Source organism: Eschrichtius robustus, chromosome 12 (assembly GCF_028021215.1).
Source record: "Eschrichtius robustus isolate mEscRob2 chromosome 12, mEscRob2.pri, whole genome shotgun sequence".
In the NCBI taxonomy this organism is placed as follows: Eukaryota; Metazoa; Chordata; class Mammalia; order Artiodactyla; family Eschrichtiidae; genus Eschrichtius; species Eschrichtius robustus.
This window is the reverse complement of record NC_090835.1, coordinates 84,488,201-84,511,187: the sequence shown is the minus strand read 5'-3', so window position 1 is coordinate 84,511,187 and position 22,987 is coordinate 84,488,201. Positions and strand designations below refer to the sequence as shown.

General features: G+C 50.2%; 1 protein-coding gene across 1 annotated transcript in view; it reads right to left on the bottom strand.

Annotated features, from left to right (window-relative positions):
• The window catches only part of TNXB (tenascin XB), a 60,230-nt gene that overhangs the window by 9,149 nt on the left and 28,094 nt on the right, over positions 1-22,987 (bottom strand). Inside the window, exons 14-25 of the mRNA XM_068557545.1 lie at positions 21,077-21,382; positions 13,825-14,109; positions 12,253-12,540; positions 11,678-11,974; positions 10,822-11,136; positions 10,373-10,696; positions 9,619-9,966; positions 7,589-7,885; positions 5,532-5,864; positions 4,747-5,121; positions 2,262-2,594; positions 100-423 (exon numbers count right to left, since the gene is read on the bottom strand). Coding sequence (XP_068413646.1) covers positions 100-423; positions 2,262-2,594; positions 4,747-5,121; positions 5,532-5,864; positions 7,589-7,885; positions 9,619-9,966; positions 10,373-10,696; positions 10,822-11,136; positions 11,678-11,974; positions 12,253-12,540; positions 13,825-14,109; positions 21,077-21,382 — 3,825 coding nt within the window. The remainder of the gene's footprint in view (positions 1-99; positions 424-2,261; positions 2,595-4,746; positions 5,122-5,531; positions 5,865-7,588; positions 7,886-9,618; positions 9,967-10,372; positions 10,697-10,821; positions 11,137-11,677; positions 11,975-12,252; positions 12,541-13,824; positions 14,110-21,076; positions 21,383-22,987) is intronic.

Below are 22,987 nucleotides of genomic sequence, written 5' to 3'. Positions count from 1 at the left end.
CCTCGAGTAGAGGGGCCTCCTGCACCCCACTCACCCATCACCTGAGAGAGGGTGATCCTCCCACTAGGTCCCACCCTGGGGCTTCCACCGTCCACTCACTTGTCACCCCGATGACAGAGACGGGGCCCACGCGCTGGCCGCTGTGGAAGCCGTACAGGTTCATCTTGTACTTGTGGTCTGGCTCCAGGCCCGAGACGGTGACCCCGTCCTCGTACCCCGGCACCCTCACTGCCTTGGGCTGCCCGTCCCCGTTCTTGTACTGGATCAGGAAGTGGTCAAACTGGCCCTCGGGGATGGTCCAGGAGAGGCTCAGGGATTCGGGGGTGGCGTCTGTCACTGCCAGCTCCCCCAGGCGAGGCTTGACAGCAGTCTCGGGGGTCGCAGTGGACGGGGCTTGGGTGGTCATGGCTTTGTAGTCTGGATCTGGACAGAGACATACAGGACAGGTGAGGTCTCCTCAGTCCTCAGTTCAGCATATAAAGTGGTGTATTACAAAAATAAAATAATAAGGAACAGGACGTGTCCACAGTAGCTCTAACTCTTATTCTTTCTGGTCCCTATAATGTCGGCCTTCCTGTCACCATACCCTCATCCGCCCTGCCCTCACCCCCTACCTACCAGCACCCCTCCTAGGACACAGGCTCACACGGCCACTGTGCTCTGGGCCTCCCTCCACTGGGGTCTCGTTGGCATCTTACTCCCTTTGGCTAATGTCTTGCCTCCCAAACAGCTCAGAACCCCTGCCCCGCTTCTCCAATCAGAAACCTGGAGTCTTCCTGGATCTGTTCCTGTCCCCAGCTGCCATCAGACTCAGAGCGTCCAATTCTCTCTCCCAAGTTCCTCCTGTGTCTCCTCACTCTCCACACCTGCAGCCCCACCGTCCCTGTCTGGGCTGCCCTTACCTGTCACCTGGGTTATCACCTCCCCATGGGTCTGCCTCCCTCCTCCAACTGTTCTTCACAGGAAGCCAGAATGAGCCTATAGATGCACATCTGATGGTGTCAGTCTCAGCTTAAAACTGTGCAGCAACCCTCTTTATCCCCTGGAGAAATCCCTGGCTTCCTGAGCTCTCCACCGCATCTCTTCCTACCTCTCCACCCCCATCTCAGGACTATCTCCCCCACGCAGAGGATTTCATACAAAATCCTCTCATGTGCCGTGATGTTCCTAGTTTCCAGGCTTTGTACCAGCTGTGATGTTGATCTGATGCACCCTTCACCCTTCATCTTATCTCTGGGTGTCACCAGGCAACGCCTGTGCGACCTCAGGTCTCAGCTGTCCCGTGGGAACCCGTGGGCAGGCAGGTGGGCGTAGGCATCGCTGCCCAGTCTTGGCCTGGCCGCGGGGCTTCCTGTCATACACGCATCCCCCTTTGCTCCATTTGCTGGTTCACAGCCTGTCTGTGAGCCCCAAAGGATAAGAACTGGTTTCTCTGCCGTATCCAAGGTTTCTCTCAGTGAACTTCCTCAGTACTTGGCTCAGGCCACCCACATCTTTGTTGAACCATAGGCGTCATAAGTCTGTTAATACCCAAACGATGAGGCCAGGGGGCGTTTCAGTCAAGACACTGCATTCTGAGCATGCTCTGTCTTCCTCCACAGCCTCCAGTCAACTACATAGAGGCTGAGCCTCTGAGAGGACTCAGGGATGCAAGTCTGATTCTGTTCAATAGATTCTAAGAAAGTGTCCAATTCCTTTGTTGTGAGGAGCTTTAGCAAAGTGTGGTCCTTGGACCAGCACCATCAGCATCATGGAGGATTTTATTTGCTTTTTTTTGGCTGCATCGGGTCTTAGCTCTGGCACGTGGGATCTTGTTGCGGCATGTGGCATCTTTCATTGTGGCACACGGGTTTCTCTCTCTAGTTGTGGCGCGCGGTCTCAGTAGTTGTGGCACGCGGGCTCTCTAGCTGTGGCTCGTGTGCTCGGTAGTTGCAGCACGCGGGCTTACTTGCCCTGCGGCATGTGGGATCTTAGTTCCCTGACCAGGGATTGAACCTGCGTCCCCTGCATTGGAAGGCACATTCTTAACCACTGGACCACCAAGGAAGTCCCTCACGGAAGATTTTAGAAATGCAGAATCTCTGGCCCCAGCCCAAATCTGAATCTGAATCCGCCCTTTAACAAGATCCCCAGGCCATCTGATGTCCTAAAGAAGACGTGCTGTCTAGAATATCTATGTTTTCACAAAGATGGTAATAAAGGGAAACTCTTCCAGGACCTGTCTTCCCCACCCTGCATCCCACTCCCCCAAATTCACTTACCAGTCACGCCCACGGTGGACATGGGGCCCACACGCTGCCCCCCGTGCAGGCCATACAGGTGCATCTTGTACTTGCGCCCGGGCTCCAGGCCCCCAATGGTCACCTCACTCTCTTCGCCCCCGACACGCACCACCTGGGGCCGCCCATCCTTATCCTTGTACTGGACGGTGAAGGAGTCGAAGCGGCCCTGGGGGACAGTCCAGGAGAGGCTCAGCGAGTCTGGGGAGGATCCTGTCACCGTCAGTTCCCCCAGGAGAGGCTCTCTGGGGGGCTCTGGGGCCTCTGTGCTGGGTTCTGTGGGGCTGGGGGTCTCCTCCACAACCTCCTGGGGGGCTGAGAAGAGAGATTGGGGGTAGAGGCTTAGATGGTGACTTGCTTTGCTGGTGATGTCAACAGGGACAACCAGGTGCATCCAGCAAAATACTCCTCAAGCTGCAGGACTGGAGCCTTGCTCAGCCTCTGGGTGCGCCATTTGGTGACTCCATGCTAGAGAGACTGAGACGGGCTTGACCCCATCACATACTGGCTGGCAGGCACCATGAACCTTCAGAAGGCAATTCGGACATACATGTCAGGAGCCAAAATACTGCTCATTTCCTTCGACCCAATAATCCCATTTCTGGGCAGCTATCCTAAGAAAATTATTAAAAAGCAGGAAAAGTTGTATCACAGGAGTTCATTTTGGGATTATTCATGACAGCAAAATGTGTCAGGGCTCCAAAGGAACCACAGAAGAAGATTAATTTTGTTATGGCACTTTCACCATGAAGCATCAAATAACCATTAAAATGATGATTAATGCAGGTTGTGTAGCCACAGGATAAATGCTCTCAGTGTAACTTGCGTACAAAAAAAGTAAGAGCCAAGAATTTTATGAATACTCTGCAATCTTAAAACATGCGCTGCATGGAAAATGCAGAAAGAGAGGATGTGTTACGTCCATTGTTATGAATGGTGGTTCTTGGGTCAGAAGGTGGTCCAATAAGAGATTTTTGTCCCTACCTTCCAAACTTTCCATCATGTTGCTATATTCTTTTCACAGAAAAATACAGACTTAAAAAGAAATCCTGGGGCTTCCCTGGTGGCGCAGTGGTTGAGAGTCTGCCTGCCAATGCAGGGGACACGGGTTCGAGCCCTGGTCTGGGAAGATCCCACATGCCGCGGCGCAACTAGGCCCGTGCGCCACAACTACTGAGCCTGCGCGTCTGGAGCCTGTGCTCCGCAACGAGAGAGGCCGTGATAGTGAGAGGCCCGCGCACCGCAATGAAGAGTGGCCCCCGCTTGCCCCAACTAGAGAAAGCCCTCGCATAGAAACGAAGGCCCAACACAGCCAAAAATAAATAAATAAATAGATAAATTAAAAAAAAAAAAAAAAAAAGAAATCCTGAGTTATAAAAATTAGTAAGCTGGTGGAAGATGTGGAGTGGGGACATGGGTCCCTCTGTACTTTGCATGTGCTTGTGATTCGCACGATAGAGGGTTCCTCTGTCTGGAGTATCTTCAGGAGAGGAGAATGAACCTCACAGAGGCAGCAACTCCCCCCACAAAAGACTGACTCACAGAGGGGCTGTGTTCTTCCACATGCAGAGGAACTCTGGTGAAATACTGTCACCAGGCATAAGAATCTGGCTGACAGTGACTTAGAGAAGCCGACCTGACTGCAATTTTGGAATTTAATTCACCTTGTGATTTTTTTCTCCTAATTTCTTAGAGACTAGAAACTGTAACTTTTTCATAATCAGAAATGAAATAAGTTGCAAGAATGATGAGGGGGAAAGACAGAAGGAATACAAGAGAGGAGAAGACATTTTGAAAATTTTTTTTTCCTGATTATAAAAGAAACGCTTGTCATTTAAGAAAATGTAAACGACACATAATGGAATAAAACAGAGAAAACAGTACTGGAACGTTCTATCCTGTCTCACAAACCATGCATCCCACGGGCGTTTCCTTCCAGTTGTCTTACCATGCAAGTTATTTTCAAGTGGTTGTGATTAGCCTCCTTACAAAAATTTTAAACTCTTTCTTCATTGTAATAATATAAAGTAATTGTCTTATGTTGAAACATTTCAATGATGCCACAATACGTCATTTTAGAGATGTTGTCTAATTAATCATCTCAGTGTGGTTCGATGTTGGGTTGTTTTTTCTTCCTTTTTTTTGGTTATAACAAAGAATGCTGTGATTTGTGATTAAGATGGAAAGAAAAGAAAACTCTAGTAACGTCACGCTTGGTCTGTGCCTGACACATTTCACCCTTGGAGGGAGCCAGTGATTGACCATCAGAGGAGGCCGCATTACTGTGAACAATGAGGCTGTAGGTTGGCAAAGGCCAGGGCACTACACAAGGGTCATGGCCCAGGGCCATGGAGGGAGGGCATAAAAGGGGACCAAAGGCTGGTGAAAGAGCAGAACAGTCAACCAGCTCACCCATGAGGAAAAGGTAGTTCTCCCCCGAGACCGCCTGAGCCCCGCCCTCACTCACCGGTCACGCCCACGGTGGACACGGGGCCCACACGCCGCCCCCCGTGCAGGCCGTACAGGTGCATCTTGTACTTGCGCCCGGGCTCCAGGCCCCCAGCGGTCACCTCACTCTCCTCGCCCCCGACACGCACCACCTGGGGCCCGTCCCTGCCCTTGTACTGGACGGTGAAGGAGTCGAAGCGGCCCTGGGGGACGGTCCAGGAGAGGCTCAGCGAGTCCGGCGAGGATCCTGTCACCGTCAGCTCCCCCAGGAGGGGCTCCTCGGGGGCCTCCGAGGCCTCTGTGCTGGGCTCTGTGGGGCTGGGCGTCTCCTCCATCTCTGTGGGGCTGGGCGTCTCCTCCATCTCTGTGGGGCTGCGGGTGTCTTCCTCTGCAGCTGAGAAGGAGAGACACAGAGAGGGTGAGGCAGGGACCCCAGGTGATGTCCTTGGGTCTCCTCCCAAGCCTTGGCCCTCCTCCCAAGCCTTGGCCCCGGCTCCGGGCCCTAAAGTCAGTTCAGAGAAGCCCGTCCTTGGGGCTGGGTGGTCCTGCTCAGCTGACATCTCATAAACATGCCTGGAGCCTCCGGGGTCAGCTGTGGGGGACCAGGGCAGCCACCAGCATGGCTCACGGAGGCCCTTCTCTGCCCAGGGGGACACACTGGTCCTCAGGGAGCCTGGAGGAGGCACAAAGGGCACCATGGCTCAGCCTCGAGTAGAGGGGCCTCCTGCACCCCACTCACCCATCACCTGAGAGAGGGTGATCCTCCCACTAGGTCCCACCCTGGGGCTTCCACCGTCCACTCACTTGTCACCCCGATGACAGAGACGGGGCCCACGCGCTGGCCGCTGTGGAAGCCGTACAGGTTCATCTTGTACTTGTGGTCTGGCTCCAGGCCCGAGACGGTGACCCCGTCCTCGTACCCCGGCACCCTCACTGCCTTGGGCTGCCCGTCCCCGTTCTTGTACTGGATCAGGAAGTGGTCAAACTGGCCCTCGGGGATGGTCCAGGAGAGGCTCAGGGATTCGGGGGTGGCGTCTGTCACTGCCAGCTCCCCCAGGCGAGGCTTGACGGGAGGCTCAGGGGCTGTGGTGGGCAGGTCTGTTGGGGCTGGGGTCATTTCTTGGTCTTTTTCTGAGGCTGGATCAAGAGACAAAGAGAACGGGTGGACATGCTTTGTGGGTTCCCTCCTAACAGGGGATGGATTTCTCCCAGACACACCAGGGCCCCTGCAGCTTGGAAGCCAGTGCCCCAGGATTAAGACATCATTTCCAGGACTTCCCTGGTGGCACAGTTGTTAAGAATCCACCTGCCAATGCAGGGGACACGGGTTCGAGCCCTGGTCTGGGAAGATCCCACATGCCGCGGAGCAACTAAGCCCGTGCGCCACAACTACTGAGCCTGCACTCTACAGCCCACGAGCCACAACTACTGAGCCCGTGTGCCACAACTACTGAAGCCTGCGTGCCTAGAGCCCGCGCTCCTCAACAAGAGAAGCCACCGCAATGAGAAGGCCGCACACCGCAACAAAGAGTAGCCCCCGCTCGCCACCACTAGAGAAAGCCTGCGCGCAGCAACGAAGACCCAACGCAGCCAAACAAATAAATTAATTAATAATTAATTAATAATTAATTAATTTTTTAAAAAGGACATCATTTCCCTGGTTTGAATGTTCAGTTTCTAGGGGACAGAGCACACACTTGTGGAGACGTCAAAATGGTAGGGTGGGACCCCCATGACCTCAACATGTGCAGCATGGAACCTGTAGGAGCTGCTGGGTAAATTCATTTAGTGGGACAGGACTGATGCTTTGTAATAGCACCACACCTAACCGACACGTCGCATCAGGAGGTACATGTGCTCAGGTTCCTATTTTCCTTTAATACCTCCTCTGGTTTAGAAGGCTTTTCTGAGCATTTGAGAAACTAATTTAGATTTCACAGTTGAGGGCAAAGAGATGAGACCACACGAGGTCATCTTCGTAGTTGGGTTGCTTTTGGACCTTGTATTAATTCTCTTGCCATCTTACAGCAGGGATGACCCATCACGCCCGCAGATTTTTTTTGTCTTTTCTGTTCTGCATAGGGTTTTATTCTGCCTTAATAGCTGAATTACAAAATCATCGTGTTTCATATCTCCACTGTGTTTGGGAACCAGGTTTTAAGCATGTAGGGGGTAACAGCTACAAAAGAGCTTAACAAAAGCAACCAACAGCCATGTTAGGGAGTAATTAATGAAGAGAAAATGCCTCGTTAAGTTGCACATATGACTAATATTAACTATTGAAGTAATAGTATCCACGTTAGCAGGATTCCATGTTGATACAGCATACATGGGTGTCAGTTTGGGGGTTGGGGAACAAATACAATTGTACCCACTGAAATCAATGATAATTATAAGAATTCACCCCAAGGGTTTTCAAGAACTAATCTTCCTCCTCAGAAGGGGGAGCCTGTAGTTACCAAACATTGTGTGTGAGACAAGCCACATTCATGCCCACCCTGCCAGACAGGTGTGGTTATTCCTTCTGTATGGATAAGGAAAGGGAGGCACAGAGAGGTTGAGTGACTCCCTCGAGGTCACACAGCTCTAACGGGCTGAGGCTAGGGCCAGCCCCAGGTCTGCCTGAGTCTGTGCTATTTCTCTGGCACCCTGCCTCTTCAAGGACTCAAAAAGCCCACCTGTAAAGGGTGAGACAGCTAAGGTGACACCAAAGGCTTGGAGTGCAGACAGGCACAGAACTGCTCCCAGAAGCCTGGGAGGCTCAGTCTCAAGAACAGTGGGAGAAAAACACCCGAGTACTGGCAATAAAAGGGAAACTGAGTCCAGCTCAGGGCAGGGCCAGTGTCCTATTGTACACTCACCAGTTAAACCGACAGTGGAGACGGGGCCCACGCGCTGGCCGCTGTGGAAGCCGTACAGGTTCATCTTGTACTGGTGGTCTGGCTCCAGGCCCGAGATGGTGACCCCGTCCTGGTGCCCCGGCACCCTCACTGCCTTGGGCTGCCCGTCCCCGTTCTTGTACTGGATCAGGAAGTGGTCAAACTGGCCCTCGGGGACGTTCCAGAAGAGGCTCAGGGAGTCGGGGGTGGCGTCCGTCACAGTCAGCTCTCCCAGCTGTGGCTTCAAAGGGGGGCTGGCAGGGGGCTCCTCTTTAGGGGCTGGGAAGAGATGCAAACAGAATCGTTCCTATTGCTGGAAGGAACTGTTCCAGGCCCTGCTCTCCTGGATTCAGGCCAGAAGGTGGGCCAGCTCTGTGGGCCTAACTTAAGATGCATTTCTGCTTATGAGCATCAGAATCTCTTTGTGGCCTCCTTATGGTCCATCAAATGTGCCAGGCAGCTTCTTGCCTCAAGGCCTTTGCACTGACTGTTCCCTCTTCCTGAATGTTCTTTCCCCAGATGTCTGCACGGCTCATGTTCACACTTCCTTTCATTCAAATGTCACCTTCCCTTTAGGGCCTTCCCTGACCACCCTATTTAAAATCCCAGTTCTCCCAATTGCATCCTATCTTTCTTACTTGGACCTGACTCCAACAACAAACTGCAAAACAACAATTATGACACAATCAGGAAACTGTAGCACTACCTGGATATCTGATTTTTAAAGGTACAGTCATTGTATCACGGTTATTTCTAAATAGTCTTTTTGAAAAGAGCAGTACACTTAAATATGTAATAATGGGGACTTCCCTGGTGGCGCAGCGGTTAAGAATCCACCTGCCAATGCAGGGGACACGGGTTCGATCCCTGGTCCGGGAAGATCCCACATGCCGCGGAGCAACTCAGCCCCTGTGCCACAACTACTGAGCCCGCGTGCCACAACTACTGAAGCCCATGCGCCTAGAGTCCCTGCTCTGCAACAAGAGAAGCCACTGCAATGAGAAGCCCATGCACCACAACAAAGCCCACTCACTGCAACTAGAGAAAGCCCACGTGCAGCAGCGAAGACCCAACGCATCCAAAAAAAAAAAAAATGTAATGATGAAGTAAAGAGTGTATGGAGTGAGTTTTAAAATATTGCAGCAGTATATCCATACAATGGAATATTATTTGGCTATAAAGGAATGAAGTACTGCTACACGCTACAACATGGATCAACCTCAAACACGTGCTTGGTAAAAGAAGCCAGACACAAAAGAACACGTATTGTATGATTCTAGTTATATGATGCATCCAGAAAAGGCAAATCTACAGAGACAAAAAGTAGATTAGTGGGGACCGGAACTGGGCATGGGAATGGGTCTGGACACCAGGTTTCTTCTTGAGGTGATGGAAAAGTTCTAAAATTAGTTAGTGATGCTGGTTGTACAACTCTGTAAATACACTAAAATTGGTAAGTTGTATACTTAAAACAGGTGAATTTTATGGTATGTAAATTATACCTCAATAAAGCTGTTAATAAAGAAAACATTCTAGTCGGGGAGGGTGGGAAGTGAGTGGGGTCTGGATGAACTAGACTGGCCAGGAGTTGATTTTTGGTTGAGGCAGGGTGATTGACACATGGCAGTTCATTATGCTATTCTTCCTCTTTGGGTATACGTTTGAAATTTTATGTAATAAATACTTGTTGAGAATTAGCATTTCATGGCATTTGTCCCAACACCCAAAAAGAGCTCTTTTCAGAGTTCCAGGCAAAGCAGAGAGCCACAGACAGGTCAGTGCGTGACTGACTTGGAGGCCTCAGTCGCCAGTGGCCTCTCTCAAATGGGCAAAGCACTTCCCTGGAACTCGTTCTTCCTGCCTCCAGATCACACCTGTCCTGAGGTGTTGAATGGACAATGGATGGGTTAGAGGTTCAGGAGTTTTAGGGTCCTGGGTCTTCAGCGGAAGACACTCAAGAGGCTCTACTATCAGACCTTTTCTGAGACCTCATCCGGAGGGCCCTCACTCACCAGTCACGCCCACGGTGGACATGGGGCCCACACGCCGCCCCCCGTGCAGGCCGTACAGGTGCATCTTGTACTTGCGCCCGGGCTCCAGGCTCCCAACAGTCACCTTACTCTCCTCGCCCGCGACACGCACCACCTGGGGCCCGTCCCTGCCCTTGTACTGGACGGTGAAGGAGTTGAAGTAGCCCTGGGGGATGGTCCAGGAGAGGCTCAGCGAGTCCGGCGAGGATCCTGTCACCGTCAGCTCCCCCAGGAGGGGCTCTTCGGGGCCCTCTGAGGCCTCTGTGCTGGGCTCTGTGGGGCTGGGCGTCTCCTCCATCTCTGTGGGGCTGGGGGTGTCTTCCTCTGCAGCTGAGAAGGAGAGACACAGAGAGGGTGAGGCAGGGACCCCAGGTGATGTCCTTGGGTCTCCTCCCAAGCCTTGGCCCCGGCTCTGGGCCCTGAAGTCACTTCAGAGAAGCCCGTCCTTGGGGCTGGGTGGTCCTGCTCAGCTGACATCTCATAAACATGCCTGGAGCCTCCGGGGTCAGCTGTGGGGGACCAGGGCAGCCACCAGCACGGCTCACGGAGGCCCTTCTCTGCCCAAGAGGACCTGCTGGTCCTCAGGGAGCCTGGAGGCGAGGGGTGGCGGGGAGGCACAAAGGGCACCATGGCTCAGCCTCGAGTAGAGGGGCCTCCTGCACCCCACTCACCCATCACCTGAGAGAGGGTGATCCTCCCACTAGGTCCCACCCTGGGGCTTCCACCGTCCACTCACTTGTCACCCCGATGACAGAGACGGGGCCCACGCGCTGGCCGCTGTGGAAGCCGTACAGGTTCATCTTGTACTTGTGGTCTGGCTCCAGGCCCGAGATGGTGACCCCGTCCTCGTACCCCGGCACCCTCACTGCCTTGGGCTGTCCGTCCCCGTTCTTGTACTGGATCAGGAAGTGGTCAAACGGGCCCTCGGGGATGGTCCAGGAGAGGCTCAGGGATTCGGGGGTGGCATCTGTCACTGCCAGCTCCACCAGGCGAGGCGTGACCTGAGGCTCAGGGTTGGTAGAGGGAGATTCTGAAGGTTCATCCTCTTCCTCATTTTGGGCTGAACACAGACACGGAGAGAGAAGGACCTGAGAGAGGGGCACGGTGTCCACGGGGACTCTGCCCTCCTCTGGGCCCTCACAGCCACCTGGAAGGAAGCCGAGTGGGCAGAGTTATTTTGCTCACCTGTCAGGGCCTCGACGTGCGCAGGACCCACACGCTGCCCATCGTGGAGACCGTACAGGCTCACCAGGTATCTGTGGTCGGATTCCAGGCCAGAGAGGGTGATGTCATTCTGGTTGCCCCCTAAATGGACTACTTGGAGTTGCCCATCCTCGTCTGTGTACTGGACCTCGAAGGAGTCAAATTCTCCCTCAGTCACGGTCCAGGAGAGATGCAGGGTGTGTGGGGTGCCCTCCTCCACAGTCACCTCCCCCAGACGGGGCTCAGATGCTGGAGGGCTGGGGGCCTCAGTCTCGGCTTCGATTTCTTCCCTGGGGGCTGGTTCAGAGAGACAGGTAGAGATGGGTGACTGGTTTGTCACTGCACCAAGACTCTCCAAGAGGATGGAAGGAGGGGAGGAGGTGAAGACAAGAGGTCAGTAATAAGAAGGACCAACTACTGATACACAGTGATGAATTTCAAAAGCATTAAGTGCAAGAAAAACACAAAAAACTGTGTACTGTATGATTCTGTTAAATGAAAAGCTTAAAAAGGAAAAACTATAATGATAGAAAGCAATTAGTGATTGTCAGAAGCTGCGGGTGGGGAAACTGACTGCAAATGAGAATAGGGAAACTTCTGGAGTCAATGTTTTATATCTTTGTTGTGGTAATGGTTTCATGGCTTATACATCTGCCCAAACTCATTGAATTATGAGCTAAAAATGGGTGAATTTTATTGTATGTAAATTATGCCTCTATGAAGTTGATCCCTTCCCCCAAAAGAAGGAGTGTAGGAAGCTCTGAATTCGTGTGGCTCCACCAGACCGGGAGAGCCAGGCGGGCAGGAGGGACAGTGTGTTCCCCCCAGCTGCACTCACCGGTCATGGCGATGGTGGAGATGGGACCCACACGCTTGCCCTCGTATAGCCCGTAGAGCAGCAGCTTGTACCTGCGGGCAGGGTCCAGGCCTGGGACACTGACCTCCCTGAGGCTGCCCTCCACGGGCACCACCTGGGGTTGCCCATCTCTGTCCTTGTACTGGACCACGAAGGAGTCAAACTGGCCCTCGGGGACCGTCCACGAGAGGCCCACAGAGTCTGATGTCATGCTGGTCACCTGCAGCTCCTCCCCCAGACGTGGTTTTGTTCCAGCCTCGTCCACAGCTCTCCGGGTCTCTGAGATGGAAACACAGAGAGCAAATGGTTGCGTTGTTTCTGGAAGGCTGGGTGACGCTGAAGGGAAGGACTGAGAGATCTATAGACAGGGCTGTGCCATGGCTGCATCCTGCAGGGCTGGATCTTTGGGCTTGTGCAAGGAGAGGGGGCGCTGGATCCCAGCCAGAACAGCTGGAGCCAAACAACAATCGTGATGGCAGCCACCACAACTGACCACAAGGACCTTCCCCGGGGGAGCCTCCAGATCAGAGATGCCCGCCCACAGGGGCTGCCCTCACCTGTGGTGCCCTCGGTGGTGAGGGGGCCATGGCGCCTCTTGCCCAGGAGGCCGTAGAGGAGGAATCTGTACTTGCGGCTGGCGTCCAGAGGGCCAATGGTGACTGAGCGCTCGTGGCCCTCTGCAGGCACCACCCGGGGCCCGTCCCTGTCCTTGAACTGGACCACAAAGGAGTCAAAGTGGCCCTCGGGGACTGTCCAGGAGAGGCGCAGTGAGTCTGGGGTGGGGTCTGTCACCCACAGCTCCCCGAGGCGGGGTGGGGCTCCTGGGCTGGTGTCACCTCGAGCAGCTGACAGAGAGAAAAGGTTCTTGTGTTTATTTTTTTTTCCAAAACGACTCCTTGACTGCCTCCCACTTGAGAATGGAAAAACCCAGAACTGCCCAAACGATCAGTGCTTCCCCCAAATATTTCCATCACCCTCCCATGCCTGCCAGCATCCCCAACTGGCCATGCCTCTGTCCACTTAACCAGCGCAGGGAGGGGTCTTCTGTCCTGAGACATCTCTGGGAGAAGAGATTCCCTAGCTACCTATTTATCTTATTCCTCTTGCTGTCCAGGCTCTAACCACCTAGTAGAGACTATTTCCTTAGCAGGGTGCAGCTTATCACAGACTTGGTCTGCTTATTTCCTATGACCAAGGAACCCACTCTTTGTGATCTGACTGGTCCCTGGGGAAATCCAAGGGTCCTGGGGATGTCAGAGGGGGCACAGGATCCCTGATGGGGGCAGACAGCTGGTGGGGAGGTAGGATATTATGATGGAGGTGACCCTCATAGGACCCAGTGGAGGAGTGGGGGCTGCCTATGTGTGAGGGGGGTATGGGGAGAAGAAGGGGAGCTCAGACGGGAGAAGGATCTGGTATCTGCCCAAGAAGCCATCCCGAGGCCTGAGAAGGAGCTGGCCTTCTGCATTCTTGGACAGCAAGGATGCTGACGGCATTGTTATTGTGAGAGTTTTCTGGCAACAGGGAGCCCCCAGGGGCAGGGGAGTCCCTGGACCAAAACCCAGGAAAGGGGCACAGCTGGGCTGGGCCTGACTGGGCAGCCAGTCTTGGGCTCCTCTGGTCCCCAGTTTCTGAGGCTCCAGGAAGAGGGCAGAGGAGGAAAGGGGTCCCTCTGGGGAGGCAGATATGGGACCCAGTGTGTCTGGGCCAGTAGGTGGGAAACTGGGTGAGAGTCAGAGGGAAGACTCCTCAGGAGGTGATGGCTACACAGGGCTGAGGACTCACAGGCCAAGGGAGGTGGAACGGCTCCTGGCTCCCTCCCCCGCATCTAGCCCTGCTGTTTCTCCTGTTCCACCTTCCAGGAAGGGGTCTGAAGGAGGCTCCCCCGTTCAACAGAAGGAGGAATTATGAGAAGAGGGGAAAAGTCAGCAGGGGAAACTGATCCAGGAACTGGCCCCATTTTCCTGGTTCTCATCTGCCTGGGATCGGGGCAGGCAGTGTGGCTTTTCAAATAAAACAGAAGAGGTGGATGAAGCGGAGACCGGGCGGAAGGGAGAGGTGATAGGGCAGCGTGAGGAAGGGCAGCAGGGCTGGGGCCTCAGGCTCAGCTTCGTGGGGGTCCCTCTCACCTGTCTTTGCCTCCACAGAGACGGGGCTGTGGCGCTTCCCGTCCTGGATCCCAAAGAGCAGGAACTTGTATTTCCTATTGGGCTCCAGGCCGGGGATGGTGACTTCATGCTGGTCTGCAGCCACAGGCACCGCCTGGGGCTGCCGGTCCCTGTCCTTGTACTGGACCACGAAGGAGTCGAATTCACCCTCGGGGACTGTCCAGGAGAGGCCCACGGAGTCCGGGGTCACGTCCATCACTGTCAGCTCCCCCAGACGTGGCTCAAGGCGGGGCTCTGTGCCTGGGGCTGGAGAGAGGGGAGCTAGGATCCAGGAGGACAAAGAACATGGCTGAGACCTCTGGCGGGAGAAATCCCCCCTCACAGGGCTCCTGGGCTACGAGGGCCTTACAGGGCTTTGAACTGAGATGGGAAACAGTTACATCTCTTTTGCACTGATCTCTAAGTGAAATGTAGCATTTCTTTCAATGATGAATATAGGAAACCAACCACGGTGGTACTAGCAGTGCTTGTAACCCTGTCACCAATAGGAATCACAGAGATTGTCACATCACCTTAGAATTACTGCAGAAACTTCAAAATACTTTTTACAGAGATTGGTTCAAGATGGCGGAGGAGAAGGACATGCGCTCACTCCCTCTTGCGAGAGCACCAGAATCACAACTAACTGCTGAACAATCATCGACAGGAAGACACTGGAACTCACCAGAAAAGATACCCCACATCCAAAGACAAAGGAGAAGCCACAGTGAGACGGTAGGAAGGGCGCAATCACAATAAAATCAAATCCCATAACTGCTGGGTGGGTGGCTCACAAACTGGAGAACACTTATACCACAGAAGTCCACCCACTGGAGTGAAGGTTCTGAGCCCAATGTCAGGCTTCCCAAACTGGGGGTCCGGCAATGGGAGGAGGAATTCCCAGAGAATCAGACTTTGAAGGCTAGTGGGAATTGACTGCAGGACTTCGGCAGGACTGGGGGAAACAGAGACCCCACTCTTGGAGGGCATGCACAAAGTAGTGTGTGCATCGGGACCCAGGGGAAGGAGCAGTGACCCCATAGGAGACTGAAGCAGACCTACCTGCTAGTGTTGGAGGGTCTCCTGCAGAGGTGGGGGGTGGCTGTGGCTCATCATGAGGACAAGGACACTGGCAGCAGAAGTTCTGGGAAGTACTCCTTGGCATGAGCCCTCCCAGAGTCCTCCATTAGCCCCACCAAAGAGCCCGGTAGTCTCCAGTGCTGGGCTGCCTCAGGCCAAACAATCAACAGGGAGGGAACCCAGCCCCACCCATCAGCAGACAAGTGGATTAAAGTTTTACTGAGCTCTGCCCACCAGAGCAACACCCAGCTCTACCCACCACCAGTCCCTCCCATCAGGAAACTTGAACAAGCCTCTTAGATAGCCTCATCCACCAGAGGGCAGACAGCAGAAGCAAGAAGAACTACAATCCTGCAGCCTGTGGAACAAAAACCACATTCACAGAAAGACAGAGGAGATGAAAAGGCAGAGGGCTATGTACCAGATGAAGGAACAAGATAAAGCCCCAGAAAAACAACTAAATGAAGTGGAGATAGGCAACCTCCCAGAAAAAGAATTCAGAATGATGATAGTGAAGATGATCCAGGACCTCGGGAAAAGAATGGAGGCAAAGATCGAGAAGATGCAAGAAATGTTTAACAAAGACCTAGAAGAATTAAAGAACAAACAGAGATGAACAATACAATAACTGAAATGAAAGGTACACTAGGAGGAATCAATAGCAGAATAACTGAGGCAAAAGAACGGATAAGTGACCTGGAAGACAGAATGGTGGAATTTACTGCTGCAGAACAGAATAAAGAAAAAAGAATGAAAAGAAATGAAGACAGCTTAAGAGGCCTCTGGGACAACATTAAACGCAACAACATTCGCATTATAGGAGTCCCAGAAGGAGAAGAGAGAGAGAAAGGACCAGAGAAAATATTTGAAGAGATTATAGTTGAAAACTTCCCTAACATGGGAAAGGAAAGAGCCACCCAAGTCCAGGAAGTGCAGACAGTCCCATACAGGATAAACCCAAGGAGAAACACGCCACGACACATAGTAATCAAATTGGCAAAACTTAAAGACAAAGAAAAATTATTGAAAGCAGCAAGGGAAAAACGACAAATAACATACAAAGGAACTCCCATAAGGTTAACAGCTGATTTCTCAGCAGAAACTCTACAAGCCAGAAGGGGGTGGTATGACATATTTAAAGTGATGAAAGGGAAGAACCTACAACAAAGATTACTCTACCCGGCAAGGATCTCATTTAGATTCGATGGAGAAATCAAAAGCTTTACAGACAAGCAAAAGCTAAGAGAATTCAGCACCACCAAACCAGCTCTACAACAAATGCTAAAGGAACTTCTCTAAGTGGGAAACACAAGAGAAGAAAAGGACCAACAAAAACAAACCCAAAACAATTAAGAAAATGGTCATAGGAACATACATATCAATAATTACCTTAAATGTGAATGGATTAAATGCTCCAACCAAAAGACACAGGCTCGCTGAATGGATACAAAAACAAGACCCATATATATGCTGTCTACAAGAGACCCACTTCAGACCTAGGGACACATACAGACTGAAAGTGAGGGGATGGAAAAAGATATTCCATGCAAATGGAAATCAAAAGAAAGCTGGAGTAGCAATACTCCTATCAGATAAAATAGACTTTAAAATAAAGAATGTTACAAGAGACAAGGAAGGACACTACATAATGATCAAGGGATCAATCCAAGAAGAAGATATAACAATTATAAATATATATGCACCCAACATAGGAGCACCTCAATACATAAGGCAACTGCTAACAGCTATAAAAGAGGAAATCGACAGTAACACAATAATAGTGGGGGACTTTTACACCTCACTTACACCAATGGACAGATCATCCAAATAGAAAATTAGTAAGGAAACACAAGCTTTAAATGGCACAATAGACCAGATAGATTTAGTTGATATTTATAGGACATTCCATCCAAAAACAGATTACACTTTCTTCTCAAGTGCACACGGAACCTTCTCCAGGATAGATCACATCTTGGGTCACAAATCAAGCCTCAGTAAATTTAAGAAAATTGAAATCATATCAAGCATTTTTTCTGACCACAACACTATGAGATTAGAAATGAATTACAGGGAAAAAAACATAAAAAACACAAACACATGGAGGCTAAACAATACGTTACTAAATAACCAAGAGATCACTGAAGAAATCAAAGAGGAAATCAAAAAATACCCAGAGACAAATGACAATGAAAACACGATGATCCAAAACCTGTGGGATGCAGCAAAAGCAGTGCTAAGAGGGAAGTTTATAGCTATACAAGCCTACCTCAAGAAACAAGAAAAATCTCAAATAAACAATCTAACCTTACACCTGAAGGAACTAGAGAAAGAAGAACAAACAAAACCCAAAGTTAGTAGAAGGAAAGAAATCATAAAGATCAGAGCAGAAATAAATGAAATAGAAACAAAGAAAACAATAGCAAAGATCAATAAAACTAAAAGCTGCTTCTTTGAGAAGATAAACAAAATTGATAAACCATTAGCCAGACTCATCAAGAAAAAGAGGGAGAGGACTCAAATCAATAAAATTAGAAATGAAAAAGGAGAAGTTACAACAGACACCGCAGAAATACAAAGCATCTTAAGAAACTACTACAAGCAACTCTATGCCAATAAAATGGACAACCTGGAAGAAATGGACAAATTCTTAGAAAGGTATAACCTTCCAAGACTGAACCAGGAAGAAATAGAAAATATGAACAGACCAATCACAAGTAATGAAATTGAAACTGTGATTAAAAATCTTCCAACAAACAGAAGTCCAGGACCAGATGGCTTCACATGTGAATTCTATCAAACATTTAGAGAAGAGCTAACACCCACCCTTCTCAAACTCTTCCAAAAATTGCAGAGGAAGGAACACTCCCAAACTCATTCTATGAGGCCACCATCACCCTGATACCAAAACCAGACAAAGATGCTACAAAAAAGAAAATTACAGACCAATATCACTGATGAATATAGATGCAAAAATCCTCAACAAAATACTAGCAAACAGAATCCAACAACACATTAAAAGGATGATACACCACGATCAAGTGGGATTTATCCCAGGGCTGCAAGGATTCTTCAGTATATGCAAATCAATCAATGTGATACACCGTATTAACAAACTGAAGAATAAAAACCATATGATCCTCTCAATAGATGCAGAAAAAGCTTTTGACAAAATTCAACACCCATTTATGATAAAAACTCTCCAGAAAGTGGGCAGAGAGGGAACCTACCTCAACATAATAAAGGCCATATACGACAAACCCACAGCAAACATCATTCTCAATGGTGAACAACTGAAAGCATTTCCTCTAAGATCAGGAACAAGACAAGGATGTCCACTCTCACCACTATTATTCAACACAGTTTTGGAAGTCCTAGCCATGGCAATCAGAGAAGAAAAAGAAATAAAAGGAATACACATTGGAAAAGAAGAAGTAAAACTGTCACTGTTTGCAGATGACATGATACTATACATAGAGAATCCTAAAGGTGCCACCAGAAAACTACTAGAGCTAATTAATGAATTTGGTAAAGACGCAGGATACAAAATTAATGCACAGAAATCTCTTGCATTCCTATACACTAATGATAAAAAATCTGAAAGAGAAATTAAGGAAACACTCCCATTTACCATTGCAACAAAAAGAATAAAACACCTAGGAATAAACCTACCTAGGGAGACAAAAGACCTGTATGCAGAAAACTATAAGACACTGATGAAAGAAATTAAAGATGATACAAACAGATGGAGAGATATACCATGTTACTGGATTGGAAGAATCAATATTGTGAAAATGACTATACTACCCAAAGCAATCTACAGATTCAGTGCAATCCCTATCAAATTACCAATGGCATTTTTTACAGAACTAGAACAAAAAATCTTAAAATTTGTATGGAGACACAAAAGACCCCAAATAGCCAAAGCAGTCTTGAGGGAAAAAAACATAACTGGAGGAATCAGACTCCCTGACTTCAGACTACACTACAAAGCTACAGTAATCAAGACAATATGGTACTGGCACAAAAACAGAAATATAGATCAATGGAACAGGATAGAAAGCACAGAGATAAACTCACACACCTATGGTCAACTAATCTATGACAAAGGAGGCAAGGATATAAAATGGAGAAAAGACAGTCTCTTCAATAAGTGGTGCTGGGAAAACTGGACAGCTACATGTAAAAGAATGGAATTAGAACACTCCCTAACACCATACACAAAAATAAACTCAAAATGGATTAGAGACCTAAATGTAAGACTGGACACTATAAAACTCTTAGAGGAAAACACTCTTTGACATAAATCACAGCAAGATCTTTTTTGATCCACCTCCTAGAGGAATGGAAATAAAAACAAAAATAAACAAATGGGACCTAATGAAACTTAAAAGCTTTTGCAAAGCAAAGAAAACTACAAACAAGACGAAAAAACAACCCTCAGAATGGGAGAAAATATTTGCAAACGAATCAATGGACAAAGGATTAATCTCCAAAATATATAAACAGCTCATGCAGCTCAATATTAAAAAAACAAACAACCCAGTCCAAAAACGGGCAGAAGACCTAAATAGACATTTCTCCAAAGAAGACATACAGATGGCCAAGAAGCACATGAAAAGCTGCTCAACATCACTAATTATTAGAGAAATGCAAATCAAAACTACGATGAGGTATCACCTCACACCAGTTAGAATGGGCATCTTCAGAAAATCTACAAACAACAAATGCCGGAAAGGGTGTGGAGAAAAGGCAACCCTCTTGCATTGTTGGTGGAAATGTAAATTGATACAGCCACTATGGAGAACAGTATGGAGGTTCCTTAAAAAAGTAAAAATAGAATTACCATATGACCCAGAAATCCCACTACTGGGCATATACCCAGAGAAAACCATAATTCAAAAAGACACATGGACCCCAGTGTTCACTGCAGCACTATTTACAATAGCCAGGTCATGGAAGCAACCTCAAGGCCCATCAACAGATGAATGGATAAAGAAGATGTGGTACATATATACAATGGAATATTACTCAGCTGTAAGAAAGAACGAAATTGGGTGATTTGTGGAGACGTGGATGGACCTAGAGTCTGTCATACAGAGTGAAGTAAGTCAGAAAGAGAAAAACAAATATTGTATATTAACGCATATATGTGGAACCTAGAAAAATGGTGCAGATGAACCGGTTTGCAGGGCAGAAATAGAGACACAGATGTAGAGAACAAAGGTATGGACACCAAGGGGGGAAAGTGGCAGGGGGAGCGGGTGGTGGTGGTGGGATGAACTGGGAGATTGGGATTGACATGTATACACTAATATGTATAAAATGGATAACTAATAAGAACCTGCTGTATAAAAAGATAAATAAAATAAAATTCAAAAATTCAAAAAAAAATACTCTTTACACTCATCACTGCTTCCAAATGTGGGTAGGTTATTAAACATGCCACTAAGTCTTGCTATTTAATGAACTAATTATGAAGTTCCTGTATTACTGAATCATAAATTCGAGTTTTAAAATATTTTTGGTAATTGGTTAATCAATAGAATTGGTTACCTTTGTAATCCTATGCATTTTACTTTATGGATTTTAAGATATTGCTCTGAAAGGGGTTCACTGGTTTCACCAGGCACCATAGCACAAAACTGGTGGCAACCTGTGCCCAGGAAGCATGAGGGGTGGGAGAGGCTGGGAGCCACGAGCAAGGGCCACTCCCCTGAGGGAGGAAGATTCTGGCTTGGCCAGAAGGGAACACAGCTCAGGCCAGGGGGTTGAGGGCCCCTGAGAAGAGATTCAAGGGATGTGTGTTGTTTAACCCCAATGAAAAAGGGCAGCAGGCGGAGGTGGTAGCTGGGTCCAAGTCACAGCAGGGTTGTAAAGAGAGGGAAGGAAACAGCTGTGGACAGTCAGAGAGATAGCGTTTGGCTAGACTCAGGTCAGATGGGAGGAAGACAATCCTGCCTGGGGGAGGAGACAGAGTGGACATGGAGACTGGAGGGTAGGGAAGGTTCCAGCTCAGGAGAGGAGCCAAGGGCTCAGGTAATAGACTGGGGAGGACCCGCGGGGGCCACTGAGGCAGGACCTGAGAGAGAGGCTAGGGGAGGGGGTGGCCCCGGGTAACCAGGGATGGGAACTACCTTTACCCACGCTCACTCACCGGTCATGGCTACCACAGAGAGGGGGCCCACGCGCTGCCCACCATGTAGCCCGTAGAAGTTCAGCTTGTATTTGCGTGCAGGCTCCAGGCCGGGGACAGTGGCCTCTCGCTGGTCTGCAGCCACAGGCACCGCCTGGGGCTGCCCGTCCCTGTCCTTGTACTGGACCACGAAGGAGTCAAACTGGCCCTCAGGGACTGTCCACGCAAGGCCCACGGAGTTGGGGGTCACATCTGTCACTGTCAGCTCCCCGAGGCGCGGCTCCATGGGGGGCTCGGTGGCTGGAGGAGTCTCTTCTGGTTGTGGAGCTGAGATAGAAACGGTGGGAGGCTGTTAGGAAAAGCCTCTCTTCCCCTTGTAGTAATTATGTGCGTTGTTTTTGTGGTGCCCACCGGGTGGTTCTGATGGAAGACCACACTGATTGGCGACATCTGTCTGGCCAACAACCCTTCACTAAGTCCCTGCCAGAATCCGGGGCTGTGCTTGCGGGGAGGGGCGTCAGCCACCACTGAGACCCTGGGAAAGTGGCTGAAGTTCCATCTGTGCATCTCTGGCTCCAAAGGCCTCCCATCCAGACCTCCCTGCTGACCCCCAGACTTGTGTTTGCTCAGCATCTTCCTTGGGTGTCTAATTGATGTCTCAAACTCAACAAGTCCAAAACCGAGCTCAGGGGCTGCTCCCACACCTGCTCCCTCCCCAGCTTTCCCACCTCAGCAAAACCACAGCTTCATTCTCCGAGTCATCCCTGAGTCCTCTCTTCCACCCCTCAGCCGGCCTGTGAGGAAATCCTGTCCGCACTATCTTCAGAAGCTGACCCCCTTCCCCCTGCCCAACTCCACCGCCACCATCTCTAAGCACACGTGCTCTTACTGGATTATAGCACAGTCTCCTAAATCCCCTCCCTCCTCCACCCTCATCCCCTTTGCTCTGTTAACACATTAGTCAGAGTCTGTTCCCGCTATGGCTTCCATCTCACTCAGAGAAAAAACCAGGTCCTTACAATGACCTCCGAGGCCCCACCTGTTTATCTCTCACGTCACCCTCCCCATTCCAAAACATTCCTCACTGGTCCACAGACATTCAGGCACCTTCCCTCTGCTCCGGATGCTCTTCCCCAGAGGCCTGCGTGGCTTGTCCTCTCCCTCCTGCAGGTCCTTTTCTCAGGGAGGCCCTTTCCTGCCTGCTTCCCGCCCATTCACCGTCTCACCTACTGGGCTTTGCTTTTCTCCCCAGCTCTTGTCACTGTCACATACGGTCCCACTGACATATTTGTGCAATTTGGTGCCTGTCTCCCTCTGACAGAATGTGAGCTCTCAGCAGGAGCTCTGCCTTGTTCACTGCTGTGTCCCCAGCACTGGCACCCAGTGGGTGCTCCACAAATGTTTGCTACATTAATAAATGGTCTGCACGTCTGGAAAAGGCCAAGCTCAGGACCTGCTGGTCCCCATTGCCCCAGAACGAGCTGAGTCTGGGAAGCCCTGCTCATTAGTGACCAGTCTGGAAGGTGGTCCCAAGAGGCAACTGGCAGAGGGGTGGCTGGGTGGGTGGGGTTCCCAAGAGCTTGTTTCTTTGGCTCCTGTGGGAGGACAAGACTAGGCTCTGTACTGATAAAACCTGCTTTAAAAACAGGCTGGCATGGGACTTCCCTGGTGGTCCAGTGGTTAGGGCTCCACGCTTCCACTGTAGGGGGCACGGGTTCAATCCCTGGTCGGGGAACTAAGATCCCACCAGCCGTGTGGTGTGGCCAGGCTGGAGATGAGGCCTCAGGAGGACAGAAATAAGTCTGAGTGGGGAGGGCAGGGATGCAGGCAGCTGAAGGCAGGCCAGAGCAACCATCACGTTCTGAGCTTCTCCCAGGTACAGGTGCCAGGCCACGCACTGTGTTCCATTTCATTTGCCTTCTAGCTCTGCTG